Below are 27715 nucleotides of genomic sequence, written 5' to 3' on the forward strand. Positions count from 1 at the left end.
TAACAGTCACATACTGCAGGAATGAGAAATCTAATTACGCATTATGAATTTCTACTTTTATTTTTCACTGAACAGAAAATAGTGGCTAAATACAGGAACAGGCTGCTCTGAAAGGTATCCATGAAGACACTGGAAACTCAGCTGGAAAAGGCCCTGAGCAGCCTGAGCTGACTTTCAATGGGAAGAGGACCAAAAGACCTTGGGAGATCTTTTCTGACCTAAATTGCCTATAATTCAAAAGTTCTATGTGGGAAAACTTCTCACTGTCTGTGACTTTCTCGAGAAAAACTGTGTAGAGATGATCTGCATACAGAGGGTATTGCAGTGCTCCTGTCCTCCCCTGAGCTCACTTTGACAAAGATAAGTGCAGAAGGGAAGGCTAAGGAGCTACAGTAGGAACGATTAAAGTCAAGACGTAGCTGAACATAAAGACAAGACAATGAGGAAAGGCAAGAAATGAGTTGCTTCTTACAAGATTTGTGTCTACTCAGTTTTGCAGATTCTTCTCTTTCAAAGCTTCAGTATTTTTTTAAAGAGGAAAGGTTTGTCCTGAACTTAGTTTGCCCTAACACAAAAATTATTACCGCATAGTGATTTCTGTAGCAAACAGCACCTAAGAGAGTGATCTGACTATGACCAAATCCAACTGGTTTTGTTGGCACTCAGTCAGAATGACTTTGACACAGGGGGTAGAAAGACATCTTAGTCACTCTGCTACTTTCTGTGACAGGCACCAAGATACCTATTAAGAGTCCAAAAATGGAGTCCAACTGTGATACCTCTTTTCTCTGCTTTGGGACTGTGGCTAAAACCGCTGTCTCTCTCTCTCTACATAAAGGAACTGTCTTTACACAATCTCTTTTATGAGCACAATGAGAGACTGGAAAGTGAACTTGGACTTCAGAAGAAAATGTACTGGTTTTACTATTACTATGCATTTGTCTGGGGTTCTCCTGTCATATAATAGAAGGTTTTGTTCTCAGATTAGGCACCTGGATGCCTTTACTAAGCTCTTATGTGCAGGTCTTTCATCTAAATTTAACCTGCTAATCATTGTCCCACTACAATAAAGAGGGCATTTCAGACTGCTGGACAACATAATTACTGATCAAAGTATGTATGTTCACATAAAGAACTGCCTTGATCAAACTAAAAATAAAACACTTCAAAATGACGTTTAAATCATTACATTGGAATACTACATCTAAATGCCTGATTTATGTACATTACATAGAGAACTTGACATTATGGACTCAGGTCAGACCAACAAAACTCCCAAAATTACGACAATTTAATCAACTAAAAAGAAATAAATTTTATTTACTCCAATACAACTAGAATCTGGTATAGACTCTGTAAATGCCATCTTTTTTAATCACAGGTTTCCTAAGAGATAAATGTTTTCAGTGTTTCAAAGCAAGTCTGGTGGTGTTTTGTAAAAACAGTTTTTACAGGGGTTGAGAGATTCAATTGCTAAGGAGTAAAGTATGTATCTGAGAGAATGGCATGAACAGTAGACTAACTCAGTCACAGTAATGCCTTTACTACATGCATCGGCCTCTCAAACTGCAGGCACCATTTTCAAAATGAAATACATATTGACTGTCATTTCTGAAATGTCAAACAAGCTGTAAACAAGTTCTCAGTACATCACATGCTTTAGAAAGTGCACGAGAAAGACCAGAAAGGAAGATATTCTTTGAGGGTAGTCAGCTTTAAGGTATCTTATTTTAAAGTGCAAGCTACAGATTATAGACAACAAAGATAGGGATGTGGTCATCAATATCAGAATTATTGCTTTGGCTTCCCACCTTTGACACAGAAAGTCTGGTGTTTCCGGCTGAGACTAAGAGCAACCATAGGCTGGCACTTCCTAAACTGCTGCCTGGACAATGGGCACAGTATTTGTACTTCAAAGGCACCTTTACATGTATAAAGCTCATGTGTATCACCATGCACTGATAACAGTATTTACTGAGTAAACTCACAGTGTCGTAAAAGAAGAATAATATAATCCAAAAACCACAGTGTCTACTTAGGCACAATGTGAACCTAAGTAGATGAAGAAAGTGCTGCTTCTTGACTTGTCAACAGTGTTGGACATTGGTTTTTTAATCATTAAAATGCATTTTTCATCTGTTTGCAAAGGCTCCTGTACTTTGAACCAATCCTAATGACAGCACTTCCATTACCAAACATGACTGATGTTTGAACTAATGGGAGACAGGAATATTGCAATGGCTTTTAGAGGGGACATGGCTAAGCTTGGTCCGGCCACGATGGCGCGTTTAAAAGGTTCTATAAACCATGAGTTTTCTGACTTCTTCATTCACTGAGATAATTTGACAACATCCTCCTCTCTCAAGCAGCCAACATACATGAGTACAATTACCACAATGTCACGAGCAGAAGCCTGTGGAGCTCAGCTGAAAGCTGTTACCAGGTTTCTGGAGCAATACCACAGGCAGTGCCATGACTACCACCAGTCCACTCTGCACTACTTCACCGGTCATTTGTTTTCTGCACAGCAGAATGCTGTTTTCTGCAAAGCATCATCATGAAGGAGCACGAGATGTGATCCAGGCTTATTTCATAAAAACAGTCTCTTCTATGCCTGCCTTCTATCATTCAGATTATTAAATATTATGTAAAAATGATGTAACACATGCTTTCAATTTCCAATTCCACTTTCATAGGTCCTTCTTTCGGGGAAACAAGGAGAGAGATTCATTCTAGCACTCTTCCAGTCATTACAAACACAAGAGTAATAAGGCACAGTACACATGTAGCCTAGTAATTGTTAGGTGATAGCCATTCCCTTCTGTTCCCAATCCACAAATCTGGTAAGGTTACATTTCCCAGTGTGGGAGTATGAATTCGCAGCTCAAGCTGTTGAGACACCTCCTTACAGTTGATGGTGGCTGCACTGAGGTAGTGCATTTCAGATGAGCCTCAAATCCTCAGTATGGGCCTCTGTAGACTAGGAGTCTGAAATCCCCTGGGTCAAAGTTTCTAAAAATGATGCTCAGTACCCAAAATACAGATTTATCCTAAAGCTCCATTTGGCATGCATGGGGTCCATTCTCAGCTGATGGAAGTTGGCTCTGCTGCACTAAAGCCAGAGAAGCTAGGGGTGATTCACACCCCTGAAGAAGTGGCCAGAAGCCTTAACAGTCACTAGGGTTTGCTTTTAAAAGCCATTCTCCACCATGATGGAAAGTATAAGGCAGACAAAGTACTAGAAGCTTTTATGTTTAGAATTTCTTTTATAAGATATTTTTCTGAGGACTAAGATGACTGTTACTCCCGAAATGAACATCAAACTATACAGTGCAACTCTGGAGCTGTCAGTTTAACATCCGCAAAAATAAAAATCATAGTATAGCAATACTTCCAAAAGCACAGTTTAGTCAGTGAAAGATAACATAGTTGTGCAGCAAGAAATTGTGTCTGAATTAGAGTATGAGGAATCTGGAAGAGTTAACTCAGTGCAGACAATAAATATGGAGTGGATGATACACAAAAAGGGCATTGTATTATGCTGCTTACTGAGTGTTAGCCAGTAAAGTACAGAAAAAAAGTTGGAAAACTTTGTGGTACATAAGGAACTGTGTCTAAAATGCTCGAGGAAGAGAATGCTATCACAAATAAAGAATGGTTCTAACTAAGAACATCTTAAACACTAATTAAATTGTCTGATTTTCAGTTCGGTCTGATTTTTCAACAATTAAATTATCAGGGAGTAGAGTATGACTTAGAATATCTGCCTGTGCAAATGGGGAAGAATGAGAAACAACCAAATAAAATGCTTCCTTGAAAATCTGTATTGCCTGTCAGGAGATTCCTCGGCACACAGGAAGAGCGGAGTGCAAATGCTTACTGGGTTTAAAGAACCAGCAAAGAAGAACAAACACATCTTTGCCTTTAATACATCTGCCTTTTGGGACTCTCCCAACCTGTATGTTGTCCAGAGAGGCTCAGGCATAGAAAGATAAGAGTGAAAGAGAAATTATTATCTTCAGAAACTCTGAGGAGCAGAGGAACATTTCTGACTTTGAGAGGTGCTTCAAAATCAAATCTGCCAGGTTAGGTCTGGCTGAAGAAGCTCACATAAAAATATCTTTTCTTAGGATTGTATGCTAGGTCTGTAGTAAAAACTCTCCCAAGAGCAAGAGCAAAGTCTGTCTGAGAGCCTCTCCCTGATCCAGCTCTGTTTATTTCATTAAAGTTTCAGGGGTTTGGGGGTCCTTTCTGAGTTCCTAAATACAGCTCCAGGCACCTGAATTTCTCTGTATTCCCCCTCCTGGACTGCTGCCTTTTATTAGTGTTTTGCTTAGAGATACTGCCTCTCTTTTCAGTGCCCCCCCTTCAGTTTTCTGAATCTTCCCCACACCATTGCGTTCAGTGTCAATTAATTTATTTATTGAACACACCAAACAACATCAGTTTCATCTTCCCTGAGAAATGTATACCTCCAGTCTCTGCTAGATTACTGAGGCAAACAATTAATTCAGTCAAGAAATTTATATTGAAGGGTGCTGATTCTGTCAATAACCTTGTTTCCTGCTTCTCAGAGGTTGCACTGCTTCACCTCTTATTCCACATACCTGAAAAAACAACATTCCACTTCTTATGATTACTTGTCAATCTTCCATACATTATCTACTTTCTGGTTTTCTTTCTAAAAAAAGAGCTTTTATAACTACAAGGTGAGTTGTGTGAAGAACGAAATTGTGAAGAAAATAAAATCATGTGCAGGATTATGGGCTTATGCATGGCTTAATAGGTGAGTATTAATACAAGAATAAACACAAGCAGTATATGTGAAGGACTGTAGATATTTGATTATTTTTGCTTTCAGTTTAAGGTTTATGTGATATACTGACATTTGGTATTCCTATAAACCATTTGGAACAGTAAGTTAAGAAAACATAAGTTAAAGCCTTACAGATTTTTTTTAACGTTAGCATTTTAGATATAAATATATTTTAGACTACCCACAACACATTACTGCATTATTCTGATGTTATATGGTTGTGCCAGATTTCTCTCATTTAATGTGTCAGCATTAAAATGGCAGAAAGGAAAAAGCAAAAATACAGCAGAAAGAAGGTAGCTATAGAAGGTTGTCATTTCTCAGTAGAACAAAATAGACTTCTTTGTGGTGTAACAGTGAAGTGAATTGAAAGCAACAAGTTGAGATGCGTATAAGCTTTCAGATTCCAGAAAAATCCATGGAACTTATCTCTGTCTCATGCTTTGGAGGGACTGGGAAGCAGGGGTGGGCAGACCTAGCCTCTCTATTTGCAATTCTGCCAAAGAAGAGTCAGGAAACAAACCTATTCTGCCAAGACCTTGTATCCATACCAAGCTGTGTTCTGTTAGGCTATTCTTTTGAACATTTCCAGAGAACAGAGATGCTCTGCAGAGGTTAAAATACAAATTCACAAAAACTAGTGGGATTCCCACAAATATACATAGGAATATAGAAATACAGATGATCCAACCACAACTTGTTCAATCCTTTTTCTAGTTAGTCTGTTTAATTCAATACAATATATTTCTGTGAAGCAAAATCACTATTATGATGATTAATTTCCTGATAGTGCAGGGATATTTAAATGGACTCATCTGTTCCAAATGGAGGCTTCACCATCTGTTCTGTCCTTTTATTACAAAGAGAGAGGAGACGTAACTCACTGGATCAGCATGTAAAGCCCAGCATTGAATTGATTTAGGTGTATGTGTGTGTTCTTTATGCACCTGGTATGTTTTCTCATACAGCAAACACAAATCAGTGGGAAGAACTGTCTCTTTTAACCTAATAAATTCTCTGATCTAGTGCTTTTAATCCCTTCTCATGGCAGCAGAAATTGATGGCCAGTAGCTTGCATTTTATTAGGACAATTATGACCCTGTTGGTGTCCTGCAGGAGCTATTATCTTTATTGGGCAAACATTTTGTGATACTATTTACTTCTCTACAGAAAATGAGCCTCAACTCCTTGCTGGGCCTCTATGTATGAGTCATCATGGGCAGAAATCTAGTAGGACCTGTCAGAGGGCCTGTGCTGAGGAGCTGTTAGAATGCTGAAAAGCTCTGTTCTTCCAAAGGATATCACACAATCTTTTCTAATACTATTTAGAGAAGACTGGAAACTCCAAAATGCATGACACTGTATAATTTTTCCTTTTTAAAAAGATAAATTTAGCTGTAGCTTAGGAGGGGAGGTGCAAATCACCACATCTCATACTTTCTATACCGGGACACTGACTGCACACTCAATGCAGGTGTTAATTCAAAGCAAACCTTCAGGTCCTACCTGTGTTGTAGCCCCTCCCAAGAGCTGGCCAGGGCCGATGGTTCTTCCAAAGGTTGCCCAAATACCAATCACTCTGGTTCTCCACCAAGCCAAGAACTTGCTGTCCTGCAAAATGAGCAAATTGCAAGAAGATCAGTCAGTCAATGGAAAACACACAGGAGATCTGGAGAGGGACAACCAGTGGAAAGAGAAGGCAGAAGTTGGGGTGCTGCCTTCCTTCCATGCCTTCAGAAGAAGCCAACTTATATAACAGACAAGGAAGCCTGGCACAGCAAAATCAGCATGGCTCATTTCTTTCCCTCTTTCCTGGCTAGTCTGAGTAATTAAACGCTGTGGGAACCTTTGTCATGCTGACAGAAATATGTCACCCAGAAAAATCTGAATGCTGCTTTATTTTGGAATACAATGATGGAGAATCCTCCTAGTGAGAAATAAGTGTTGGTAAAATGATCATCTAATATGAAGATCTTTTCATACTCTGACGGAGATAACATAATTGAAGAACAAGGCTCAGTATAACAAATTATTCTCTTCCCATAATCCCCCTACTAGTTCCATGGAATTTTTTTCCTCAGTCACAAAGTCACTTTTGCTCTGAAAAATACTGGATTTGAAGTTTACCTACATAAGAAAGTTGCATCATTTTAATTTAAGAGAGTAATTTAAAAGTAATGTAGGTGCGCCTGTGTAGAATGCTGCACAGAAATTATGACTTCAGTTTTATTTATCTTGCATTGATTAGCAGCTAGCTTCAGCTAGAGTAAAATGTATTTTAAATCAAATGTGTCTAGAAGGTTTGCACTGCTTAAAAAATCAGCCAAAAATGAATGTTTGTATAGATAAGGACTTAATTATGCATCCTAAAATGTGGTGTCTAAAATGTAAATTAAGAGAAGTGATTGAAATGATGCTGCGGTAACAGAGGATAGAGGGAGGGGGAGAACTGCATTTGGATCTAGTCAGAGAAGGGAAAAGGAACGGTGCTTTGAAAGAGGGACATGCTCAGTGGGGGCACTGACACTGGTACTGGAAATTATTTTGCAACCTTTTGAGAAAGCAATTAAGCATCATGCTTTGAAGGCTCATTTCCAAATCTCAGCTATGCTGTAAAATTGTGTGTATGGTCACAGCAGTGCACTGAAAGCCTGAAATGATCATTGTATGTTGCTTACATAGAACCACAGCTATGTATTGCTAAAATTTCAGCATGGTCCAAGACAAGTTTGGGCTGAGAACAAGACATAAAGACAGATCTGATTAATTCAATTTTATAATTGGCTTGAAAGGTGATTGCAATACTCTCCTGTGGTATCTGTAATTCAGTGGAATTAAAGATGTCTCAAATGCTGTTTCAAAGAGTGTGAGCAGCAGTGATTGGCCAATGCATATAAAAAAATAAACCAGAACACCATGGAAGCATTCAAGGAGTGAATGGAAATCAATCTAAAAATAACTCTGAGAGATTACCAAGCCCACTCCACACCACTCCAGCATCATCCTACTCTATCCTAATGACAACATGTCACTCCTCACCAGACCTTATTTTCCAGTGATGTCACTCCTATTCCATTACATATTTATTATATGGTGAATACAACTTTTCACATTAGATGCCATAAATAATTTTTTAAAAACGTGGAAAATCTGGGAGAGAGCAAAAGGATCATATCAAAGACCCACCGGTGCTACTGAAAACTGGTAATACTAACAGAGTGTAATGCACAAGAGAATGAAGTAAATTACAAGCTAGAGGCAAACAGCCTAAGCAACTCTGTTCACACAGATAAACCATGGCATCTCTCAACCTGTAAGACACCTGGAACACACTGGAGAACACATCAGACATCACAAGCCATATACTGTGAGAAAATATGAAAAGGATCTCAACAAACTGAAAGGAGCAAAAAGAAGCTGAAGGACACAATGTAAAACAACACTTGTTGACTCCAAGCTGCAAGTCTGCCTGTTTATAGCCACTCCCTTGCAGGTGAAGCAGAGTAAATCAAGATAAGAAACACTGGCTAGTAAAGGATGAGGAGAAAAAAAAGTCAACAGAAAATGCAGGTGCAGCTGGGCTGGAATGGTTGGCACCACTGGTAGGAAGAGACTGACCCTGCCCATAATCTAATAGCACATTTCACTACTCAGCAGTCCACAGATCCTTCTCAGGATAGTACAGCTGCCATCAAAAGAAATGTTAGAATTCCATTTGCAAGGAGCAGGTACCAAACTTCTTTACCAGGGAGCACCAATCTGCTTTCATTATTTTAGCCTTATGGATTTCCCAACATGCTACAGACTTCAGTCTTTAAACCAGTAAGTAAGAAAAAGTAAATAAACCTTAATGCTTGTTAATGGCTTTAATTTCCCACATACCAGCCCAAAATCTCAGTTCTAATAACTTACCCCTGAAATACTTATTTCTTAGATATAATTTCTCATACCAAAATAAACTAAAAAAGGTTCAGGAAATTATGTCTGCATGTATTTACTGTCGTTGTATAATTTCCTTCTGCATTTTCCCTTTATTTTTGAAGACAACAGAATATATCTTACTTTCACCAGAATTCCCTGAGGTTTGATACAGCACATGGATGAAGGCAGAAATGAACATCATGTAAGCTTTAGGGCTCAGATACATGGATCAGATAATGTGACTTAGTGTGTATCAACTGAACTGGAATAACTGCCTGTACATATCCTTTTAGCTTGTCACAAACACACAGTAAAATGTACGAGCTGACACACTTTGGTTTGCTTTTGCAATGGCCTGGGAATGTGCACACGTTCATGTACTGTCCTAGGGTAGAGCATTATGCAACTTGTCAGGCTGTTGTAACTCTTACTGGTGCATAAAAGCCTATTAGGCAGATGTGATGGCCTGTCTCCCAAGCCACCTTGGAGAAAATTATGGTGATATGCTTTCCATCTTCTCTAGTTATATTTCTATTTTCACTAGGATGGAATAGTGCTGCTGTCTCTGCCAAAGAAGAATATATTTTTTATTTCCTTTTATGTTTTCTCTGTGATCTTAAGGCAGAAGTAATGCAGAAAACAGAACTTCAGCTGCATAGCAAATATTAATGTTTCCAAAACATTTTCATTTTGGATCAATATAGAAAAACCTATCAGAAATATTTTCTGGAAGACATTTCCTGAATATTTTATTCTGAAGACACCAAAATAACATCTAAGAATGTACAACCATCCTCATGTTAAATCATATAAAACAATGTGACACATAATACAGATGCATAATATTTATCCTATAGACCACGTTATTTCATGTATCTCAAAGTTCAAACAAACAAACAAAAAATCCGAAGTCTTGTCCTTCTAATTGCAACCAACTAAAAATTCACTCAAAAGCTTTCACTCAGAGACTTAATCAATTTTTGTTTTTAAATGAATCATTGTGAGATTATCTGTTCACTACCAGCTATTTCATGTAGTTATTTACTTTTTCAAATGTATCACAAAGTTACAGACATGAGGCACTGGCCAAAGGGATGCGTGGTGTCAAGCAGGCATGGTGAACAGCTCTCTGACCATGCACCACCTTCCCTGCAAGGTGCTCACAGTTCTGCAGAACTATCACCAGGTTCACTTCACCCCTGATCATATCTCAGTCTGAATTCAGGTTTTCTGGGCAGGATAGACTAGAGTTCCCTCCCAGCCTTCTGGAAAAGGCAAGCATAAAAGAGTTACGTGAGCTATTCTTCCAGCAGATGAGAACATGGTGCCTGCTGGTAATGGATTTGAACCTTTCAGCATTCTGAGCTGCTGGTTTCTTTTTCCTAAGAGTTATTATAATAAAATACCACAACTAACAGCAAAAGCTCTATCATTTTCTCTTCTGGTCCTGTCGTTATGATCAAGTGCAGTCCTCTCACTCTCTGTTACTCCAGACACAAGTCAGCTTATGAAAATTAAGCTGTCTTTCTTACTTCTTCATACATCACCACTAACAGCCAGACAAGAGAAAACAAGGCTATGATTCTGGCATGATCACAGTGAAAAATTATCAGGCAGGCCGAATTACAGCTGGATTGCTGGGAATGGGGCTAAGTGCTAATTGGCTGTGGGTAGAGACTTCTCCAGAAAGCAGCTGCAGCTACAGCATTCTGCACAGAACAGCTGCTTGACAGCTCTCACACTGCAAGAAGCTTGGGTTTTGCTGGGAAGAGGTTTCCATGGAAAAAAGAACACTTCTAAACATCACAACTCAGTGCCTTCAATTCTGCTTTTCCTTCACAGATTTTTGGGGGCTAATGGAGGGGAAAGCATTATCCTGTAATTCAGACACTGAAGGGGACTCCAGACCTTAACTCAGCTCCCAGCTGTGACACTGATTTCTTGGGTGACACTGAACAGCCTCTTGCTCAGTTCTCCCTGAAGAAACTTTACCCCTCTTCCATTTTGCCTGTCTCTCATATTGCAAATGTAAGTCCTCAGAGTTAGGAAGTGTGTGCTACTTTCTACTGAAAGGGTAAGAGCAGCAGCATGTGGCCAGGCTGAAGCTCCATCCAGCACAGAGTTATCTCCAGCAGCAGGGACATGCAACTGTGCAACATGGAGCACACCAGTGCAGCTGTATGGTGGCACTTCTTAATAGGGGTCCTCTACAGTCACTCATGGCACACGACACTTCTGAAGAAGTATCAGCTTTTACTTAGGTTGAGTCTGGTATCTGCTGCTTTTGCTTGGTGCCAGTCTTGGTGCCTGTGAACAATATTTTCCTATTCTGCCCTAATTTTTTCCCAGTTTGAGAGGATTTCATCTTCTCTACAGTCTATGGTATACAGGACCTTAACCTCAGCTCTTGCCTTGATGTATTTTGCTATTACAATCAATAAAAATAGTAGTAAAAATATAGTTATTACAGGTACTTTCAACATCTTTAGTGGAAGCTTTTTTTTTTTTCTCTCTTTTAAACCTCTAGTGGCTTTTACATGACTCCACTGCAGTTAAAGTAAGCTCTGGACCCACTGCAAACACTTTGTGTGAATTTAACTTTCTGAGGACATCAGACTGTTTCCAGAAAGGGGAAAGTAAAAAGTCATATTAAAGGGGAAGCAAGGGCTAGGGTGTCACCTTCTGGTTGCCATGGCTAAAGGGTGAGCTGGTATCAGAGAAAAGTTTAGTTCTCCTGGTTGTTGGATTTGCAGGGTTTAGTTGTATTTGGTAGAAGCCTTCAAAGTTAAAATCAAGTGCAAAGTAGTTTCCAGCCTCTAAAAACATATTAAGTAGGAAATTTCTACACTGTGGAGATTATTAAGGGAGAACAGAGCAGAACTCTTTCTTGCTACTTCTAGCTACTTTAACACCATGGTTTAGATAATTAGGAATTTAATATAGACACAAATGCTAGAACTACAGCCAAATACTGCCAGAGCAATGCATGTCTTCAGTGTAAACTGAAAGAGAGAAGGACTCAACAAGAATTTAAGATTCAAGCTTGGCAGAATTCAGAACTGCAGCATTCTGTTCCCAAAATGAGACACAGAAATAGAGAAAAAAAACTGACAAAAGGGAAGAGGGGAAAACGTTCATATTCTAAGAGCTGGGAATATTCTGAAGTGGCCAGTACCAAGCCTGAGAACACTGTCAGGACTAGTTGAACCTATAGTGGTGCAATGAAGCAGAGTTATTTTTTGCATGATTCAGAGTTAAATCTTTGCCTCTCTTCTGCTTCTCCTGATTTCTTTTTCTTTAGCCTTATACACTTGCATAAGACACCCTTGCTTTCTGAAATGTGTGAGGCCACATCCTTAGCTGGCATAAATCAGCATGATTTCACTGAAATTAGTGGACTTAAGCTTACTGATAACAGCTGAATGTGTTGCACTTCATATTAAGTCTTGCCTGAGTGACTGACTCTTACTTGATGGCCTTCCTGTCCCCAACCATATATTGGTTCACACAAAATATGTGGCCTTTAAAATCTTTCATTTCTCCTGCCACATCTCTCATCCACCTCTTCAGATCACTGTCAAGTTCAAGTTCTTCATCCTCACTATTGCTGCCCTTTGCAATTCTTGCACTGTCTGTATAAATGCATGTTTTTCCTGCTCCCAGGCTCATTCCTCTCTTCTACTGCCATGTCTTCTCTCATTCCTAAAAGAGACTCTGTCTTCTCATGCAATAAATGCCCTGATTTAGCTCTGAAAATTTATTTCAAGCACAAAATCCCTCAGGACTTTCCTCTATAATTTTTTTTTTAGAAATTTTATCATGAATCCACTGTAAAATACACACAAGAAACTTTGTGTGTACTCTATAACACAAGCATGCCAGACCCTGAAAATACAGTCTGACACTGTCTCATATATCTGTATGGTACAGGATACACTGTGTTCAACAGAATTGATTGCTTTGACCTCTACTGTGCATTTATTTCAAAGGTGTGCAAACATGTAACTGATATATGCACTATGCCTGTAAGCACACATTCCCATACACATGCCTATGCGTATATATATGCATAAATATGTACATATATATGCATGTATCTATATACACGCATAAATATGCACAGGTATGTGTGTGCAAGTATATAGTCTGCCATGAAGGACAACTTTATTACATATGGAAATGTGAAGTTTCAGGGAAAAATGCCTCCTGCAAAAGTTAAACTCTTTTTCTTGATATCTCATTTGCATTAAGTATATTGCTGTTTCCTAGCAACCATTACTCCTTAGTGGATGAAACACTCCTGGGGAGAAACTGCACGGCCAGTAGTTCAGGCACAGGTTGGATGAGAAGGAGGCCAAAGAGCAGCTCACTGAAGGTACAGCAGGATTGGTTTAGAGGAGGAGAGGCTGGCTCCACAGGAGCATCATGTGCCTAGTACACAGGTGCCAGCAGAAGAAGAGAGGATACAGGCAGTGAATACCTGGTAGGAATGGATGGTAGACAAATAAGGCAGAGGTAGATACAATATATCAAGGGCAGAGAAAGTCAAGAGCCATGTTGACTCAATGGAAGAGAAAAGAGCAAGTGAAAGGAATAAAGGCAAACTCTGGCAATGCTGAAACAAGGATGTAAAGCAATGGTATCAGCTGACTTCTGGGATGTACTCAGAGATGGTGCTGTTTCAAGGACAAAAGAAGTTAAAGCAATTCAGACCAGAGAAGAAAAATAACTTGACAAGAGTCTATGCATAGAGAAACATGACAAATGTTTTGAATGTGGTAGGAGGGAGGATTCAAAAGGCATACATAAAAGGTGATTGAGAGGATGCAGTATACAGAACTGAATTGAGAAAGGTTGGGGTGAAGACATAGATCTGATTCATCTTCATAAGGAAAGATGAAAGAATGAAATCAATCAAGAGAAGAAAATATACTGGGTTTCCGCTCTTCTTCTAGGGTCCTCCAAGGAGCTTGTTAGAAAAATTAAGAGGACAGTGAGAAGTCCAGCAAACCCCAGCAAAGCTGGTAGATCTATCATTAATGTTTACAGCACTTTCATCTACAGAATTTCAGGGAAATGGATTCTCAGCAGCTGAGCACAAGAGGGTAAGCATAGAAAAAACCTTTTATTTTGCAACAAAACTTATGCAGTTTTCTGTGGTCCCTTCCAAACTGGACACATTCTGTGATATCCCCAACTCATTGCCATGCAATGTGCTCTAGCATGGAGTCTGGAGAAGAATGAAATGGTTGTGTAATTGTGAGCTTGACCAGAAGAGAGGCCCATATCAGCTACATGGGCTGCTGAACCAGTCATTCCTCACTTTAGTTTTTGTCACTGTTTATAGTACAAATTGCCCAGCAGTAGAACTGACATGTAATTAACAGCAATAGGAGACTTCACATGGACCTTTTCCAGCTGCTAAATATTCTTTTCTAACCAGTCTGCAGGAGGTCAGCAAGATGTACCCCACTGCTCTGATTACACACCTTACTTTTCTAGGCACACCAAGGGGTTTTCCCTTATCATGGTCTCCTTTTAAATTTTTGGTTTATTCAATATAGAACCCCATACTCATGTAAAATTGAGAACTTCCTTCTCTGAAAGCAGCAAAACATCTTTGTGAACAAAGTCAATTCAAATCCATGCCATCCAATATTCAGGCAATGATTTGAGAGAAAAGGTTCAGAGTTTCAGGAATATACAAGGTATTAAAACCACTGCTTGAATTTGGTCTATGAAGGAATAAGTGACCACTGAAATTTTTTTTTGCTGCCAAAGATAATGCAATAAAACTATGAAGAGCATGAGAATAACTATCCATGCACTTTGACTCTGCCTGTCTTAAGTGCATCAATTTTATACAGAAGATAAGGTCCTGATATGCACATTTTTGTTGGCACAAAGCCCATCTGTGAAACGTGTCTCAGTCACGGGGAGCCAAGCAGTGGGACACAGTATGTGATCAATAAAGCTCTGACACAATGCCTTTCAGTAGCAGCACTTCATTAAGGAGAACTTACAGCAGGAGAAACTGAGGTTCACGGTGATGGAGTGACACTTCCAAGGTCACTGGGGAGGTGAGTGGTGATCTAGGAACAAGTGCCAGGACTTGTGAGGCCCAGAGCACCCACTTTAGATACTGAGAGACTGTCCCTAATGACAGCCTACTGCACAAACTGTCACTGCCAGTAATCACTCAGAAATTCCCACCCAGCTCACCTTCAAGCAGCTGTCAGCTCACTCGGTCCATTGATGGCTGAGTTTTTCCTTGCCACATCTTTGAATGCTATGTGCTGCCCTGACACAGATTTACTTTGGGTACATCCCTCGAGATTCCAGGCATGTCTCGTCACCTTCCTCTTGACATTCAGGCAGCTGCATTTTTCAGTAGTGATGCTAACTGAATAATCTTAACTCATATTTGCACCAGGTAACCGAGGTTCGAAGTCGTCCGTCCCTCACTTTCACCACATCACTGCATCACTTCATCAGGTTTCGGTGATTGTTGTCTGAGGTTGTTGGAATCGTAAACCTCTTTGTCAGCAAGGAATTAGAAAAAGAGTAAGAGCTTCCTAATATTCCAAAGACTGATCAAGGAAACTATGCACAGCTTCCTACTTCATATCCTTTTGGGTAGTTATCATATATTAACAGCAAGATATTAACCTCCCTTTCTTTTTATTTAAAAGGAACACATCTTTTAAATCAATTAACACACCAAGAATGCTTGTAAGCAAGAAATCAGTGTATGAGAATCAGAGAAATCCCAGAATGCAGAAGCAGAGGCAGAAACCCCTCTGCCCAAGATGAACAAAATGAAAAGGGTTGGTTTTCTAGAGACAATTAAAAAATCAAAACAAATCAGAAAAAAAAAACTCTATAGAAAAGGGCGGTAGTCATCCACTTAATGTGAAAAGGGTTGCCAAGTTACAGTATGTGGTGTTGAAATCCAACTATGTTGACATTATTTTTCGCCTCTGTTCAGTTCAGTTCTGTTAAAAAAATAAACAAGCTTTGCATTTCCCTTTGGCTATGTGGCTTTACCAGCCTCTGCAAATTCTTCTAGATGAAAATTCAGGAGTTGTCTCTTCAGTAGACACAGACTACACTAAGATGATGTTACCTGCCCAGCACTTCCTGCCAATGCTTTTAAGGGCACTTACTACACTGACAATTGGTTTGTGTAAACAGCTCTCTTTATCCTTTTAATTATGGGCTTCAAGACAGGTTAGAGCTCACAAACACTACTGCCAGGAATTATTTATGCATCAGGAGTATCAGACAGTAAGATGACACAACAAAATATTTGTCCACACCTAATGATTAAGCACAATTCAACCTGTATCAGGAAACAGGACAGAGCTCTGATACCAAACAACAACTTGCTGCTTTGCATCTTGAGCCTAAAGAGTAAGAGATAGTTCTGCCTGATGCTACAAAACAGTGGCTGTATCAGATATCTCATGCTGTAGTGATGAGCTCAAGAGTCTGGGGATCTGTTCCTCATTCTTATGTTGACCATCTGTGCAATCAGAGACAGGTCACCTCTTCAGTGAGCTGCAGCATCCCTAAATAGGGCATGATTCCGCACTCAGGCCGTGGATAAGAAGAAAAGAGCAACGTGGAAAACAGTATAGAAGTACTGCAAATTATTTTCTCAGCAAGAGATAGAGCACTGCAAGTACCAATAAATGTGCAGCGAATTGGTCTTAAATTTAAAAACAACCATCCTTTTTCTATATTCTTCTCTGCCTTTCAAACTGTACTCTGGAGACATCTGGATGTAAAGGGTAAAGTGGTTGAGATGTTCTCTTGCTGAAAATATGTCTACTTGTAAACCCAACTTGAAAGCATACATTGCATTGGCTCAGTTTTGCCAGCATGTCCAATACTACAGTCATGATGGGCACAAAGGTAAAATTACGTAGCCGCCTTCAGCTCCAAGAATAAATTGTACAGGATGCCTTGTGGATTGCTAGCAAGCATTAGCGAGTTTACTTTGTTAGTTTAGAGCTATTTCCTACATATATGACACATTTTTCTAGCATGGCAATGAAACAGTTAATATTCCTGATGCAGAATCCATTAAGGCTTGGAAAAAGCAATAAAAACAACAATGCAGTTAATATTCCTGATGCAGAATCCAGTAAGGCTTGGCAAAAGCGATAAACTCCCCATTCTTCAGTCTCTTGCAGATCACTCTGTGGATGACACCAGTGGTTCTCAGATGTTTAACACAAGTCTGTCTCAGCAGTGACATTTCCCTTTTGTCCTGGTTTATTGGCCTGGTAATGAGTGATTCCTGCTGTTCTGAAGAATCGTGAAGCAAAGAGGAAGAAGGCTATCTCAACTAAATGAAGGGATAAAAACAAGTGTTATGAAAATTAGCTTAAGTTCCCTCTCCCTCTCTGTTGTTTAATTACCTACTTAGTGTAGGTCTGGCTTTAATTTAGACAAACATGAAAAATCTGAGGCAAATAGGACACAAGAAATACAGAATTTTATCACACATCCCTGAGTCAGAGAGCCTTTGAAGTGTTGCAATAGAGTTGAAGTCCAAAGGCAAAGAGGTGAGAGATTAGCAGAAGACACCAGTATCATTAAGTAGATCTGTTGGTAATAACAGGAAGAAAGGGCAAGACTTGCTGTCCACTGAAACACAAGTCCCATGATGTATTCTGCACATCATATCGTTCAAGCCTCTAATATTTCATTCATTGATTTTATTGTCAAATGAAAAGGCACTTGTTCCAAGTGGCATTTAGTGAGACAGATGGGGAGAGACCCAGAGTTCATTACTAGGAGTTTGCTCACTGGATAACGTTGACATTATATGATAAAAAGCGAAAGGAGGGCAGAAGTCTACTGGTCCTAATGTTTAGAAGGGTCTTTTTGGTTCTCCTCCTGGAAGCTGAAGGGCTTTGCATGTGGTCATACTGCAGACTGCCTCACATGCCATCTGCATCTATGAAAAAGTACCACTCCAACTTCTCACAGAGGCCCTCCCTCCCTGTTCTGGCTGTAGGCTCCTTCCCATACATTAACATGTAAAACATCACACTAGCACCCCACAAACCCTACAGACTCCTCCTTTGTAATGAGGTCAACTTGTGTGGACCTTCTAAAAGGTTATGTGCAAGGAGAGGAAAGATGTAAAATGGATTTAGTCTGAAAATAGCTAGCATTTGCTGGGCTTCAGCAAAACAACAGCACCTGTAGGCAGGCACAGCAGCAGATTTTAAAATGCTCGAGTGGTTAAAAATAAGGTGCCAGCAGCTTGGAAAAACTTTTGTGAACTTCTTTATTAATTATGTATAGGAACTCCACCTAGATTTAAATTTAAACAACAGTATCCTTTATTAATCTGAGCCTAATTTTACTGTTTTAAAAGTGATTTTTATAGCACTCGGGCTTTTATTCAAAAATACTAAAGAATCAAAATTATCATCTCAAATATTGAAAAAACCTCCTATTTCCACAGCAAAATGAGAGAGAGGCATGAAAGAATTAAGAATTCTGAGGACATCAAGAAGCAGGAAGCCAAGTGTGCAATTGCTGCAGGAAAGCATGCAAAGGGCAGGAAGTTCTGGTGTCTGCTAATCCCCTTAATTCCTACTAATGCATGAAGTGTAAGCAACATCTGCTTTATGAAGTAGTAAAATGCTGTTAAGAATTTTGAACCTATCTTGCATCTCAATAAATTTTGTTATCAAAAGGGTAAAAAGCAGTAAGTCAAATATCAGTAATTTTCTATTTACTTATTTTCTTCTTCACCTGTCTAAGTATGAGATGGAAAACAAATTAAATCTGAAATCTCTAAAGTGGCCCTAGCTAACTCACTCCCTCATAAGCACAGGTGTCAGATGGCACACTGTACCTGCTCTTAAAAAAGGGAATAAATGCATGAGGCAAGCATGAGAAAATTATTCACAGCTATCTGTATCAGAAGCCTCTTCTGTGTTAAAGAAGAAATAAATTACAAACAAAGGGCTTCCCTCTCTGTCTTTCTTGCATAGGAAAAAAAGAAGTCCCTTACTCATCAGATAATCTCATAGTTCCATGTAGTGGAAACTGTCGTCATCTTTTGTCAGTCATGCTGCATAGCCATTAAGCATCATAATAAATACAAATTACAACAGAAACATATTTAATACTTTAGCAAATTAAAAATGGATTGCCTTTCAAGTACTGAAAACCAGCAAGAAGTTAATATATGCATTTGCAGATTAGAAAGGCAATAACTCAAAAAAAGAATGATAGAGTGATATAGAAGACAATTTTGGCTGCGTATTGGGAAGATCAGTAAGACCCAGTTAAATGTTGTGATGAAATCTTTACTTCCACTGGATTTAACACTGTGAGAATTAATTCAGACCTTAGTCACATAAATACTGCAGAAGCAAGCACACTAATTTGAGAAATTGCCACTCCATGGCAGTAGTTACCATCCACCCAGTTCATCTTGGTGTCCAGCTATCCGGGTTAGCTGCAGCCCTCTACAATGGCTATATGGAGAGTGAGAGGGACAGTAGGTCCCCATAAAGCCTGTTAATATAGCTCATGGAAAAGTACTGAAGAGATGATAGCAGTAATTTCTTAAATCACTCCAAACAAAATTGTCAGGACATCAGTTTATAGCTCCGAAAGCATCAAGTAAATGGGACATTTACAGATAATCTGTTCTAATCTCCAAAAAAGCTAAATCCTTTGGCAGCAGTGAGGGCAGATTTGTGCAAGGCTCCCTTCAGTATCTCACTTCAGCTTCCACCTCTGCCCTTTTAGAAGGCAGAACTGATCTTCCTTCTACATGATTCTTTCCTGGAGGTGCACAAACATTGTACTTGCTTATAAAATCCAATTGTGTAGTCCCAGACAGACCTGCCTAGGATTTACTCTTCACAAAGAAAAGATAATGTAGGTGGTTCTGAATAACTCTTCCAGTATCATCTGTGCACAGATTTTTTTTTTCAGATATATCCCAAATAACTCATATTTTAATCCATCTAGTTTTGGTCACTTTCTATTACAGTGTCATAAGTAGTCATTTCTTAACTCCTCACCTTATTAGCACCACTTTTAGCTTGAAGCTACAATTGCTTCCTATCACCTCCTCAGTGTTTTCAGAAATAAACTTGTTCTTGACATGACTGTTTTCTGTCTAATTTATACGATTTTTTCTCTCTGTGTTCAGTGCTGTAAGATATTAATGGTCAATTGTGTTTTGCAAAGTGGAATAAGAAAGGTAAGGATCATTTTTAAGGGTACTTACCTACTCAAAGTAACAAAAAAAAGCAGAACACAAGACCCCCTCTATCACATATGAAATGCTAGTTTCTGTTCTAGAGTAAGACGTGACCTTCTGATTGAATTTAAAGCTCTTATTCTGTCACTTAGCCCATTAATTGCATGAGGAAACAAAGAGCATAGATCAGATTCTGGGACAACCTTCCATTTTTTATCACCCCATGAAGAGCAACTCAGCTCCTGTCTTTCCATGAAAGGAAAATAAACAATTTCCTATTGAAGCTTACAAGATCAATGCTGCAAGGAAGTGAATTGTGTGAGTATGTCTGCACTAAAAGAAAGAACTGTTTATGTGAGATGTGACTTAAGATACAAAGGCACTAAAAAGAGATCATTATCTGTTTTGGAAGTGGAGAAAAGACCTATATATCATTATCAGATTCTGATCAGCTGTAGAAACTGAGAAGTATTAATGTTATTTCATTTCACGACAGATGGGAAGGTTTGCCCCTCGGAAAGACTCTGAATGAAGGCTGAATCAAGAGCAATCATAAATTATTAACTAATTTGAAGGATTTTTTCCTTCTCTTTTCCTCCAAGTCCTCTAAGCTAATTTTGTAGCTAATGCAAGGACAGATCTGAGAGTGTAATTATTGAGCAGGTATGACAGGACTAAGTAAACGCTCTATGACAAGACAATGCTGAACTTCTCTCACTAAACCACTACACAAATTATTTGTGGCCAGGATTAAAGTATTTAATTAAATCATCTTTGTGCAGATGAAACATAAAAATCATTTTCTAAATTGCTGCCAGAGAGAAAAACACTTCCCTTCATTTGCTTCCTACAATCCATTGAGTCTGTAGTTCAAAAACTAAAAATGATCAAAACAGCAGTGACTCACCGGCAAGAGCATTAGGATAAATTGAACTACCTTGAAAGTTACCTCCTTGCATACTTTTCTCCTCCAGCCAAGATGACTGTAACATTAGGCAAATGCATGATTGGAAAAAGGACAGCTTCCCGAGAAGGGTAGTGTCCCTCTATGATATGAGAGTTTACACACAGGAATTCTTCTTAAAGTAAAGCTGATGGTCACTTCAATAAGCTATTACTCAACATTAGCATTCTGCTAGAGGACTCTGAGGGAGAAAAGGGGTTGTCATGTTTTTGTTTTACAGAAACAACAATGGAAAGTAAGGAAACCTTGCTGCTTATGAAAAGAGTAAGTGTGTGTAGAACAAAGGATTTCTTGAGGCCTGAGATCAACCAGGGAAAAAGTCAGCAAATTAAAAACATAGCTCTTCCTGAGATTTATTTTCTGCAGTACCAGAAGGGAGAACCAACATTGTGGGGTTGCTCAGTTAAGGTGAGCAGGTCCAAAATATTCTCTGCCTTTCATTGCCCCCATCAGTGGCTATGAGACACAGCAAACCTAGGAGAGGAGAGCTGAGAGACAAGTACCTAGAGTTTTTATGGACTGCACTGAAGAACATCTGAAGTCATGGCTGAGCTGGGAGAGAAATTTTAATGTTTTCGTGAAAATGTTTTTAAAGTCACATTTGGAACACTGTTTTGAGTAATGAACATCTGAAGTTGGTTTGACTTCATTTGGCTGCAGAATTGAATGGAAAAATCTACTGGTGGATAAAATGCAAGGATTTGGACTTCTCTAGGCACTGTCAACTAGGATGGAATGATTTCAAGCTATTTCTTTCTATTTGGACTAGTATCTTGGCTGGAAGAAAGCTCAGTGGGGAAGAACTGTGTTGGTTATGAATGCAAATCTTTACTATCTCCCTTCAGAAGAGAAAGGTGGTGTCATTTTTCATACTGGGTGTCTACTTCTTATTGCAGCAAATCAATACTTTTTTTTTTTTCTTTTAATTGCAAGATATAACAAAAAAGTAAAATAATTCGTACAAAACCATTACAGATGCATCAAAGAATAAAGTACTATGAATTGATTTTTAGGTCTAGGAAACCTTGTCAGAATCTCTTCAAATGACAACTAAGATGAAAAATCTACCTCCAGCTAAACTTTATTACTCCCTCTGCGGCATGGATGGTAAAATAAATAATTTTCTGAAGGGAAAAAGAAGGAAAGTTAGATAAAACAAATACTATAATTTTTTATTATGATTTCTTTTCAACTCTACTCTTCGAGAAACAGCCTATGGATTCTTTGCTCTCAAAAACAGCAAAACCAATTAATAAATATTCCATCTGAATAGTCATTAAATAAATAGTCTGTGTGAATATATGTGCAATAAAAACCAACACCTAACATTCAGTAATTTCAGTGAGTTTTTGCTCACACAACTATAAACATGCACATATGCGTATGCAGCAGAAACTAGATAACCCTGTCGAACAATGTTAACAAAAAGAGTGTCTTTCAATAGTTCTAATAATTTCTGGATATACTCTATTAGTAAGTAACTGTGAATGAGAGAGAAACTAACATAACAAATATGCCTGTAACAACAGCATGTAGTGGGCAGGGGGAGGGGGAGAATATGGATACAAATATATGAAACTTCTAATGGAAATAAATTCTACCTAAGAAATTTAGTGTAGACGTCTCTATCTAGTAAGCTCCAAGGTGTACGATAATGCACATATTAAAATGTTTCCACAGTATAATCCAAAAGTGATTTAAATACTTACAGCAGCTTTCATTAAAAGTTTGATATATTTCTTCTGGACCACTTAACAATCATGAGATGCTGCTTAATTTCCTTTCCCATCATTATTTACTGTCAGTAAATGCATGTGCGTTAAATTTAATTTTTCTCCTTTGTAATTAGTCTTGGTCTACCTGCCTGATATTAACTGATCCTAAAATCTCATATTTGTGACATCAAATGATTTCCATAGTGACAGATTGAAACATATTCCTGAATAAGAGTGGTAAGGGTGGGTCATATTTGACTGTAAAGGGGAGAAAAATTCCAACCCTCCTTTATACATATGTTTGCTTTGGTTAGGCTAATCAGTAACTACAGGAAGACATGACTGTGGTACAGTTAATTTGCTGGGCAGCTGATAATAACAGAGGCTTGTGAGAAAGTTTTTAAGGTTATTGTGGGTAATGAAGACTTTAAGAAGATGTCAACCACTTTTTGAAGATTAACTAATTTGATTCATAACTTCAAACTTAGTTCAGTGATTTTTAAATTTTTTTAGTGGACTGTTCTGAAGAATATGACACTTTAAAACCATGCTGCACTAGCTTTGAACACTAAGTTCAATGTGGACTTGACGCTAGAAAATCTCTGGTCCCTGTCCCTTTGCGCAAGGAATTTGCTCTCTTCTCAGATTTATTTCCACTTATCAGCTTCAATTTGTACTGTAGACCATACTTGAGCAATGGAACTGTACCTCATGTCTCGAAGTCTGCTTTAAAATTTAATGTGTTTTGTTACACGGGCATGTGTGTCCTTGGATGATATCTGTCAAGGGTGCTCCAGTGAACAGCAGTACTGTCAAGTCCTCAAAACTTGCCAGCACTTCTGGCTTTGAAGGGCAACTGAATAAAATATACTTAACAGGGTGGTCTTATATGTCAGCAACAGCACCTGCTGTGAGTCCTGATAAAGTGATTCAGTGATGTGAGTCTGTGTGACAGGGAATGAAGACCATCCGTTTACACAAATTGACTCGAAGGAGTAAATATTCAGACACAGCAAGCAGGTATGACTCCTTTTATCTCAAACAGAGCCATTCCAACTTGTAGCAGGGTAGAATTTGGCTCAGTAAATTTATACTACAGAAAAACGAAGTGTTTTGCATGTATGTGCTGGGTTTTATATATTTTCTCATAAAAACACCAGCTGTTGGCTTTGCTGCTGATTAGCAACCTCCCACTTTCCCATTCCGGACAAGTTGGTGAGGAAAGCTGTCAGACCAAGAACAGAATTGCTGGCACGGCACCCTCCGGCCAAGGCACGCTCCACGGAGCACACGCTGCGTAGGACAGGCTTTGCCATTTGGGAAACTGGGCTTCATCAATTCTAATCCAGAATGGCCCAAGTTTAGTTCCTTAGAAGAGCAAGCTAAATTAAAGCTAAGAACTTTCCCAAGTGTAAAGAAATTCAATCACTGTTTTTGAAATCTACCAGAATGGCATAGCAGGATGTGTATATTGCTATTTGATCACTGTGAGAGTACATCTAATTTGATGTTTTCATGGGGAGAAACTCTGCAAGTTGAAAGTACCAGAATCACATGTGGCTCTAGATGTTAAATTTCACAGGAAATGGTAGTACTTGCCCTCTAAAGTGTCTGGCAGCTATCATTCAGGTGTACTGAAAATAGCACCTCAGAAACCAAAATGAAACCAGACAGCTGCAACTTCACGTACTCAAAGTAAATCTTCAGCAATTACTCCACTGAGGCTAAACACAAGATAAATCAGAGGGAGCTATGAATTCCCAGTGCAAAAAGGGCTCAGTGAGAAAAATACTTATTCCTGTGAACAATTTATATGGGCAAGAGGAGCTTATCCAGAGCTAGGGGCTCTACACACACACCCCCCTTGTAATGACCAGGCAAGACAGAATGGGATGGGAGAAAGGAACCCACAAACAGAACCCAGGACTGCAGAGGCAGTAAAGTGCCTGCTTATGTCTGCAGCAGAGCTGGGAAGCAGAGCTCAGATCCCTGCTGTTCCACTTGGTGGAACTGTTCTTCTCCTTCTCTATCCCTCTATAGATTTTTATCAACTTATTTCATGAGCAACAAAGTTTGCCAATACACTGTGACAATGCTAATGTGTATAAATTGAGAATCCTTTTTCTTGTTTCAACAGAAGACTCTAAATAGTTGCTAAGATTGCAAATTAGTTCATCTCTGCTTAAAGGATTAACTTTTTAGATCTTTTGCAAATCAGTGAATTTGAAAGAAAAAAAAAAGACTCACAATGCTTTCCCAGAGGAAGTAAAGTCATTCCCCCAGCAAAGCTACTTTCAACTCCGAGTTCTGCTAACAAAATGGCAAAGAAAAGGCTCTCTGCACCAACCTATTCATGTCAGACATGACCTTGGGAGGCGTTTTGTAACATGTCGGAACACTAAGAATACAGAATTCAGTAATTAGAAAGCATGGAGAGATTATACTGATGTTTTCTACATATTGGTTGGTAGACAGAGGAGGGACAGCAAACAGGAATACTGAAACCACAGCAGGCTGGACAGTCAGGTTGATGAGAGCTAAGAAGATTAATGTATACTCTAAACTGAACTCCTCTCGTTGGTCAGTGCTCAATAATTTAAAAGACAATGCTAGAGCCTTCATTTCAAGGTGACAGAAAATTCTGATGATGAAAAGACACAGCTGAAAACTTACTTTTAATTAAAAAGCAAACAGGCTGAAGCTCCCATGTGCCTAAAAAAAGTAATAGCATTTTGGAAACAGAGGGGAGGGATTATTATTTAGATAGTTCATTTTATTAAATGAAAGAATTCAAAGAGAGCCAGTAACAACTTTTCTGCCCTAGTATCCTCAATAACATAAGATGATTACTCACTGACTTAATGAGAAAAAGTTTGAGGTTAAAGAGAAAGCAATTAAACTGACAGATTTGCTGCTACCAAGAACAGATATCCACGAAATGCAGAGTTAGGATGCATTAAATGACCAGAATAATTCATGAACATGAATGAAGACAATGAAGAACAATGATTACCAAATTCACATCTTCTATGCCATAATACAGTAGGCAGACCAGTGACAAGCAAACTGGTAAGTGCATGTTCAGATCGACACAGAGGTGACATATTCTAAATATTTATAAAAAATTGATCAAAACGATTATACTAACACTTTATGACATACGGGAGCTCAGAAATTCAAGCAGAAGAGGCCAAAACTAGTTTTCTACAGAAGCTGGAGGTTTCCAGTTAGCTTCCCTTTCTTGCTTCAAAAACTTTAAACCTGCTGAAGTTTGTTACAAAACTATTTTAATGTTAAGAATTTATGATTTGTGGGCAGGAGCTCTTTTTCCTAGGGATCACTGAGCTCTGTAGCCTCAGGCATGCAACATCTGCCATAGCATGTGCCAGTGGGGAGCAGCAGCAGTTCGTCATGGTCAACTGTGACATTTTGCTGACTGCTCCATCTTTTTCCCAATGCTAAACTCAATGATCTTAAAGTTCAGCCTACATTTCAGCATCAAAGGCCTAAGAGGAAGTTAGTACTTCACATATCCCCTGCACTTGGAAAGACCACATTTGGCACACTATTCAATGAAGGGGATAAAAGGGGATGCTGGTGGAGAGCAACACTTGGCCCTGAATCTATTAGCCAGGACAGGCTCTGATGTTATCTGCCCTAACTCAATGCTGTATCTCAGTGCATCATCATTTTCAATCTTGCTGAAGTCAATGAGACTACTCATGAGCTTTAACACTTCAGCCTATGATTAAGTACTTCACTAAATAAGGTCATTAAATTTAAATTGTAGATGCTTGCTAGGTACTCCTGAAGGTTGTTCTCTCACCTGCAACATAATCCCTGCAGGCTTATGGTTGGCAAAACAAGTGGCTATATAACATCCAAATCTGCATGTCAGCAATCCTCCCACTAAACTTAAGACATGGGAAATTGATTGATTCAAGAGGGAGCTGTGTTTACCCTACTGCTGATGTAGGGAAGAATAGAAGCACGTTATGGCTTGTAGAAAAGATTGAAACACACAGAAGGGAAAGGCGGATGAACCTGGCATACCACAGTGTCTAGCAGAGATACCTTAGATGCTTTAAGTATCAAAAGCCTTACAGCTATGTTAATGCAGCATTTTGCCACTGTGTAGTTTTGCCGTTTCTCAGCAGCAACTACCAGTGCAACATAGTATTTTGCCAGTGCAGTCAACTAGCTCAGGTACATGTGCATATGTTGGCCCTCATAGAGATATATCCTAAAGGATTCCTAAAGGATTAACATGGCACTTCAGATGCTACCAAGCTATTTTCACTTCCCTCTATTCAGCATGCACACCTCAAAGCAGCCCTCTACCCTGCTTCCTACTCCCAAAAAGGCTATCAATCATAATGAAGGGTATGCTAAAGCCATAATGCAGATAACAGACCATTAAAAGCTCAAATGAGACTACTAAACATGTTTCATTAATCATAGACAATCCAGTCTTGAACCAGGAGCCACAGATTTGGTGGGTCAGTAATGGAAGGCTTCTTGCTACCCCATTCTAGTGATTGGGAAAGGGAGTGGCCTTAAACATTCTGCTCTTCCTCCTCTTCCTCAGGTGCACATGACCTGTGAGGGGTACATTGCTGAGAAAGGAGTGAGAGAATAAAGAATAAAAATAAGAGATCTGCTATGAAAAAAGAGTCAAAATGCTCTCCAGAAAGCCTGGATTCTCAAAGGAACCAAAACACCCACAGCTCACAAAAATGTTAGTAACAGCACTTCTGAAAAACTGGCCAAAGTGGCTCCTTTCCCCTGGCAAGGGGTCTTTATTTTGGGATTTGACAGAGTATCAGAAATAGGAGTTTTCTTCCTAGAGGCACAAACCCCAGTGCTGATCCTACCACTATAAAAGCATAGCAGGTAAATTTTAAAGAAAATATTGTGAGGAAGAGATGCCCTCTTTGCACCATTTCTCATTTGTACGTCTGGCTTTTTCCAGCAGCTTTCCAAGCTCTTTCCAGAAAAAGTCAGCAGGTTATCTGCTATGCAACAGGCAGGTAAGCAAGAGCTACCTGCTGGAC

At 39.0% G+C, this 27715-nt stretch overlaps 1 protein-coding gene across 2 annotated transcripts in view; it reads right to left on the minus strand.

The window, feature by feature from the left end:
* The window catches only part of LARGE1 (LARGE xylosyl- and glucuronyltransferase 1), a 272408-nt gene that overhangs the window by 55522 nt on the left and 189171 nt on the right, over nucleotides 1-27715 (minus strand). For both annotated transcript variants that reach the window (XM_063395775.1, XM_063395774.1), the window contains one exon: nucleotides 6323-6427. In XM_063395775.1, coding sequence (XP_063251845.1) covers nucleotides 6323-6427 — 105 coding nt within the window. The remainder of the gene's footprint in view (nucleotides 1-6322; nucleotides 6428-27715) is intronic.

This window comes from Prinia subflava, chromosome 4 (genome assembly GCF_021018805.1).
Source record: "Prinia subflava isolate CZ2003 ecotype Zambia chromosome 4, Cam_Psub_1.2, whole genome shotgun sequence".
Classification (NCBI taxonomy): Eukaryota; Metazoa; Chordata; class Aves; order Passeriformes; family Cisticolidae; genus Prinia; species Prinia subflava.